Source organism: Apis dorsata, unplaced genomic scaffold (assembly GCF_000469605.1).
Source record: "Apis dorsata unplaced genomic scaffold, Apis dorsata 1.3 scaffold_127, whole genome shotgun sequence".
Lineage (NCBI taxonomy): Eukaryota > Metazoa > Arthropoda > Insecta > Hymenoptera > Apidae > Apis > Apis dorsata.
Genome location: NW_006263420.1, coordinates 32,737 through 39,941, shown reverse-complemented (window position 1 = coordinate 39,941; position 7,205 = coordinate 32,737). Strand labels below are relative to the sequence as shown.

Below are 7,205 nucleotides of genomic sequence, written 5' to 3'. Positions count from 1 at the left end.
AATATATAAATAAATTTTATTATTTTTTTATATACATATATTACATATAATTTAAAGTATAATATTTAATTATATTATAGATGGACTAGTAAAGAAAATCTATTAGCACAAGAAGAAGATGATCCCCAATTATTTGTTGCTCTATATGATTTCCAAGCAGGTGGAGAGAATCAACTAAGTCTTAAAAAAGGTAATTATTTTGTATAGATGTATATTTATAAATATATAATCACATTTATACATATATATTTTGTATTTTTTAAAAAAAATTATATTATATATTATAAATTATTTAAATTATTTAAATAATATTATAATTTATTTAAATTATTTAAATTCAGGAGAACAAGTTCGTATTCTAAGTTATAATAAAAGTGGAGAATGGTGTGAAGCCCATTCAAGTACTGGTCAAGTAGGATGGGTTCCTTCAAATTATGTCACACCAGTAAATTCACTTGAGAAACATTCTTGGTATCATGGAAGGATATGTAGAAATGCTGCTGAATATCTATTAAGTTCTGGTATAAATGGTAGCTTTTTAGTTCGTGAATCAGAAAGCAGTCCAGGTCAACGCAGTATTTCTCTACGATATGAAGGTAGAGTATACCACTACAGAATTAATGAAGACAGTGAAGGAAAGGTATGACATTTTATATATATTAATATTAATAATATGCTAAAATATAAATAGTATTATAAAATATTAATATTTTAGATGTTTGTTACAACTGAAAGCAAGTTTAACACTCTGGCAGAATTAGTACATCATCATTCAATGCTTGCCGATGGTTTAATTACACAATTACTTTATCCTGCACCAAAGCACAATAAGCCTACTGTTTTTCCTCTTAGTCCAGGTATATATAAAATAATAACAATTTAAAATAATAAATACAATTTTTAAAATGAATTAAAATTATTCTTTTAGAACCTGATGAATGGGAAATTAATAGAACAGATATTGTTATGAGACATAAATTAGGTGGTGGACAATATGGGGATGTTTATGAAGCTGTATGGAAGAGATACAATATGACTGTGGCAGTAAAAACATTAAAGGTCAATTTTTTAATGTATTGATTATAATATTATATTAATTAATTAGTATTATTGTTTTTTCTATATTTTTTTATATTATTTTAATTTATTTTTATTTTATAGGAGGACACAATGGCTCTAAAAGATTTTCTGGAGGAAGCAGCAATTATGAAGGAAATGAAGCATAGAAATTTAGTTCAGTTATTAGGTGTATGTACTCGAGAACCACCTTTTTACATTATTACAGAATTCATGAGCAAAGGAAATCTATTAGACTACTTACGAAATGAGAGCAAACATCAAATCAATGCTGTGGTTTTGATGCATATGGCTACACAAATCGCCAGTGGAATGAGTTATTTGGAAAGCAGAAATTTCATTCATAGGTATTCCTTAATAATTGAATAAAAATGCATGTTTTTGTATAATGTATTTATATTAATGTTTTTAAAAATTTTTTTGTAAGAAAAAAAAATATTTTTATTGGTATTTTTTTATTCTAATTTTTTAATTTTTTTGTTTTAATTTCTAAAATGTTATTTTATTTATTATTTATAATTATTTTTATAAGTGATTTAATCTTAGTTTATATAAAAAAATATATTTTGATTGTTTTATAATTTAATTCTATATATCCATAATTCTACATGAAATGAATTTATCATATACTATCTTCATTAAAAAATAATTATGTATTCATTTCAGAGTTTTGAGCAAATTTAAAATTTATGGGGAAAAGAAAGGGAAAGAGGGTATTTAAATTTTTGTGTATATTAAAAAGATATAACAAATAAAGTACATAAGAGTAATGTTCACTTTTTCACATAATAATTATCATAACTACTAATCTTTTTTATTTCACAAACTATAGCTACTTATTCAAAAATAGTATAGTTTCGTGAACAATAAAGAATTAGTTCTAAGATAGTTTGTATTATGGCTAAAAGTAAACCATTACATTTGTTACATTACAATGTATTTTTTTTGTAAATAATTGTTTTTAAAAAAAGATTTACATCACAAGAATTTTTGAAAAAGTAATGACAGATTACAGTAATCATTATGCTACACATATTCTGCATGAAAAAATACATTCACTTAGTTAAGAGAAATGTTTTAAATTTCATCCTCTCCTCTTAAGAAACGAGCTCGCGTTAACATCGCGACTTTCGAAACAGAGATTTAGCGGCTCGAAACTGCCTAGTGGGTGAAAATCATCTGGTAAAGGTCGCAGACTTTGGCTTGGCTCGGTTGATGAGAGATGATACGTACACGGCTCATGCTGGAGCGAAATTCCCTATAAAATGGACTGCTCCAGAAGGATTAGCATATAATAAATTTTCTACAAAGGTAAAACAATTTTTTTATAATCCATAATATATTGTGGATAATATTGTATAATTAATCATATTATATTTGTAATTTAAATTTATAGTCTGATGTATGGGCATTTGGAATTTTACTTTGGGAAATAGCAACATATGGAATGTCTCCTTATCCTGGTGTCGATTTGACAGATGTGTATCATATGTTGGAAAAAGGTTACAGAATGGAATGTCCTCCTGGGTGTCCACCAAAAGTATATGAATTGATGCGCCAATGTTGGCAGTGGTCTGCTGTTGATAGGCCAACTTTTAAAGAAATTCATCATTCTCTCGAAAATATGTTTCAAGAATCTAGTATTACAGAAGGTAAAATAATCTATTTGTATGCAAATGTAAAGAATAAAGATAAGGAATTTATACATATATGTATTTAAATTATTGTAGAAGTTGAAAAGCAGCTACAAGGAGGAGGAGAAATTCCCTTACTTTCATATAAAAAATCTCAAACTGGTAGTACTGGTAATATTCATGGACTTGTTTTAGTTTCTGAGCCATTACCTCCTTCAGGTATTCATAAAAAATTCTTAAAATATTGTTTTTATTGTGATTTAATTATAAATAAATTTATATATTTTAATAAATAATAATAAATATGTGATTAAGATAAATCTTATTTTATTTTAGAATGAATGGATTTTTTTCATAAAGGCTTATTTTTGATATTTCATTTATTTATTGCAGATACTACTAGTTCAATAACAAAACTGAGTACATTCACAGGTGGTATATCAAGCAAGAACAATAGTAGTATCGTACAAATGAGACGTTCTACAAATAAAAAGGGAAAACAAGCTCCAGCTCCTCCAAAACGAACGAGGTATGGCATTTTTTGTTTCCGGTGTGACGAAACCTCGATTATTATAACTGTTATAATTTTTTTAGATCTGGTTACTGTAATAAGTAAATAATTCAATATATTATATATGTACATATGGGATATATTTTATCTGCCATATTATTCACATTAATCTGCTTCTATTAAATTTCTTTCATAATCGAGATTTCGAACACCGACGAATATTGATTATATGGTGATACGATAATATAACAATTGGGTAACAGCTTGCTGTCGTCGTGCAGTTCGTTCCGCGATTCTGCCTATCAAGAGCAAGATACTCAAAACACTGAAACAAACACCATGACTCTCGACGATGCCACGGATCTAAATGGTATTGATAAGATTCTCGAAGGTATTTTCATTCTACTTTAATCGAGCGTACTGATACGTGCACGTACTGCTTCAGTTTCCTACCGTAAGCTCTGTATCCAGCTTTTTATGCTCACTTCTTTCTGCATTTATGTCCTTTTTTAAATATATAATTAAAAAATTAAAATTCTATAATAAATTTAAAGGTTAAAAAGAATTATTCATTTTTATATTACATCTTTATTAATTTATTTTTATTACTTTAATGAATATATTCAAGATAAAATATTAAAATAAAGAAAATATATAAAAGAAAATATATTTTTAATTTTCAAAACATACAGTTTCATTATTTGAGCTTATGGAACTTGTTCGCTCTTAGCGAAAGGACTCTAAGCAGAAAGAAAATATGTACCGGTACGGTTTGTTGTTAAATGGGAACTCAGGTATTGCGCGAGATCTCGCGACGATGGCTCAAGGAACGATTGCTGCAGGAGGCTGTGAAATCGAGGAGGATGGAGAGGGTTCTCAGGGTACGGCGGAACCGAACTTTATCTCTCAACCTTCAACATCTCCGGAACCTATATCTGGCTTGACCTGTTCTCAAAAACAAATTAAACCGAGACCTTATCCATCAAAAGAGCCACTACCGCAAAAAGTAATTTTCTAAAAAGATTAAAATAAATGTTTCGAAAATTTTGGAAAAACTTTGGAAACTTATATTTAAATTTAATTTTTAGTTGGTACAAGTGGGTGCATTAGAAGTGCAAAACGTGAAAAGAGCCATTAATCGTTACGGAACATTACCAAAAGGTGCTAGAATTGGCGCATATTTAGAGTCTTTGCGTCAAAGTGGTATGCCATCAAATCAAGAATCTACGGCAGTAGCTTCATCCGTAACATCTGGCACAGTGGAACAACATGAAACTATCGATAATTCTCAACATAGATCTCTTTCCCCTCGTCAAAATAATTTACGAAGTCAACCTCAAATGACTCGTAGTAATTCTTCAAGCGGTGTTGTTAATACTTATCAACCTCCAAATTCTCCTCGTGGTCGAGTAGTAACTGTAAGAAAGAATAATCAATCTGATGGCGTTGGTTTAAGAACTTTTCGGGTTTCGAGTAATTCTAATTTTCGTACTGCAAGCCCCTCGAGGTCCGTTCAACCATCATTAGCTGATTTGGAGTTTCCTCCTCCACCCGCAGATTTGCCTCCTCCACCAGATGAAATTTTTTCCAATCAAGAACAAACTGAACTTCCACCTCCTATTTCTTGCAGTGAAATTTCTCAAATAAGAAATTCTCCTTTATCTATAAGAAAAGCAAAAAGTACAGATTGGCGTGCAAAAGAGGATGAAAATGAACAAGAAGACAGAAACGACGTTAGTAATGCAGAGCCCTCTGTAAAAGAAGCCTGTTCGAGGTTTGGAGTTAATTTAAGACGCAGAGAAACTCAAGATAGTTCATGTAGAACTATCGATAATAAAAGGACGGGTTTTAAATCCAGAATAGATACCATTGAAACTGCTGCACCACCAGAAGAAGCACCTCCTCCTCCTCCGCCGCCTCCACCACCAATTTCAAACTCACCTCCTGATAGTTTTGAACGTAAACCTGGAATGAAAGAAATGTTAGAACTGAAATTGATAAATGAAATAAAGCAGAGTGCAGAAACAAAACATGGTACAACTACGAAAAAAACCGTAACAAGTAGTACTCCATCTGCTCTTCTGGATCCTGCTTCACAATTACTTTCAGAACTTTGTGCTAGTTTTAATATGGATACAGGACAAAGGTAAATTTTAATGTTTATATCATATTTTAATGTATATATCATATTACCTTTTTTTTTTTTATTTTTTAACTATTTTTAAGATATGTACATATATTTCATATTTTTTTTTACTTGTGCTAGACATGCTCAAAATGAGTATGCTGTATCAACTTTAAAAACTAATGAAGCAAATCAAGATCAACAGCATCATCCTTACAAAGATTCATCCATATCTTCTTCAACAACTGAATCTATACTTTCTGGTGGAAATGTCGGTTTTAAATTGAAAAGAGTAGACAAACGAAATAATCCACAAAAAGAAGAGACATCTGATGGACAAATAATTGATTTCAAAGCCAGACTTCGAAAAGTTGAGAATGCAGAAAAAGAAAAATCCTTAGAAGAGAAAAGTACTATCACTGAACAATCTTCAGAATCAGAAGAGCAACAAGATGATAAACGTAGAAGTACTGGTAGTATTAGTAGTTTAAAAAAACTTTGGGAAAATAAAGAATCTTGTGATAGTCAACCTCACAGTCCAAAACTTAGTGTTAGGGGAAATAGTGGTAAACAAGAAACCCTTGACCAAACAGAAGATTCTCCTGAAGATCATAGTGGAGCTTCAACTCGTAGTCAGAGGTACATAAATACTCATTCTTTTTCTATAATATTTATATTATTAAATGATAATTTAAATTGTGAAATTAATTAATATTATTGTAATTTTTAAATATAATAATCAAATATTGATTATTTAAAACTATCATATATTAAATATTATCAATATTTGTAGCTCTGGTAGTAAAAGTGATACTAGACTATGGCCACCAGCTGAACCAGAAAAACCAGTGGTTCCTGCAAAACCACTAAAACCATTATCTTCTTCGACTAAACATTTTGGTTCTTCAATATATGCAACACCGAATTGTACGAAATCTCAACATGCAGAAGATGATTTAAGTAAACAGAATACAGATTCAAGAACCGCAAAACAGATTGTATTGGAGCTTTCAACATTAATTGAAAACAGCGTATTAAATTTGAAAAGTAGCTCAACGATAGTAATGACTAGCTGGTTGCAACTTTCAGACAAGGTAGGGTTGTTACACGGAATGTGCGCTAATCTTGCAGATAGTGGTATTGCTCCACATGCGCGGTTTCAATTTCGCGAGCTTCTTGCAAGGTTAGAGCTTCAGGCACGACAGCTTCGTGCAGCTGGCACTCGAAATGTTACGGAGAATACAAGACTTCTCACTGATCTTCAAAACACGATAAAAGATGTTGTCAATACCGTGCAAAGATAAATTAGAGAAATTAACATCGTTTTCTCTGTCTCCACCCTTGTTCTCATCCTCATTTGAATCTGACACAATATTCATATCTGTTACTCAGTATGTTTAAAACTTTATAAATTTTTTTCGAATTCTCAAATTTTATTCTTTTGAATTTTCTGTTGAATTTAGCAATTTTATAATCTTTATTTAATTTAAATTGGTAATGAAGTTTTTACAAATTTTGATTAAAATGATTTTTCTGATGATGATTTACAATTTTGTTCCTGGAGAAATACTCGAAGCCAAGAATATTTAAGAACAAGGCCTCAAATCGAACACGGCCTTAGTTAAATGTTATTTGATGGGAAAGTAATAAAAAAAATCTAAAATTTAAATATTGAATGAAAAAAAAAAAGTATATTTCAATTTTCATCAAAACATCTTTTAATATAGACTGCGATTAGCTATTTTCGTTCAGATTTTAAAATATTATTATAATAAAAGTATTATTTTTTTGATATTAAAGAAAAAAGACCACATAGTACATAAATATAATTCATTTATATTTTTTATGTATTGAGTTT

The 7,205-nt window shown here is 29.7% G+C and overlaps 1 protein-coding gene across 8 annotated transcripts in view; it reads left to right on the top strand.

The window, feature by feature from the left end:
- LOC102672608 (tyrosine-protein kinase Abl) overlaps positions 1–7,145 on the top strand; it is an 8,934-nt gene extending 1,789 nt beyond the window's left edge. Inside the window, exons 3-16 of one of the 8 annotated variants that reach the window (XM_031509096.1) lie at positions 81–190; positions 342–640; positions 716–857; positions 929–1,059; positions 1,162–1,424; positions 2,217–2,388; positions 2,474–2,729; positions 2,808–2,930; positions 3,105–3,240; positions 3,504–3,592; positions 4,065–4,228; positions 4,311–5,368; positions 5,489–5,986; positions 6,141–7,145. In XM_031509096.1, coding sequence (XP_031364956.1) covers positions 81–190; positions 342–640; positions 716–857; positions 929–1,059; positions 1,162–1,424; positions 2,217–2,388; positions 2,474–2,729; positions 2,808–2,930; positions 3,105–3,240; positions 3,504–3,592; positions 4,065–4,228; positions 4,311–5,368; positions 5,489–5,986; positions 6,141–6,651 — 3,952 coding nt within the window. In that variant the 3' untranslated portion in view covers positions 6,652–7,145. Of the gene's footprint in view, positions 1–80; positions 191–341; positions 641–715; positions 858–928; positions 1,060–1,161; positions 1,425–2,216; positions 2,389–2,473; positions 2,730–2,807; positions 2,931–3,104; positions 3,241–3,485; positions 3,614–4,016; positions 4,229–4,310; positions 5,369–5,488; positions 5,987–6,140 lie in introns of all 8 variants that reach the window. The other 7 variants (XM_031509095.1, XM_006612784.2, XM_006612781.2 and 4 more) reach the window with 7 other exon arrangements.
- The last annotated feature ends 60 nt before the right edge of the window (positions 7,146–7,205 follow it).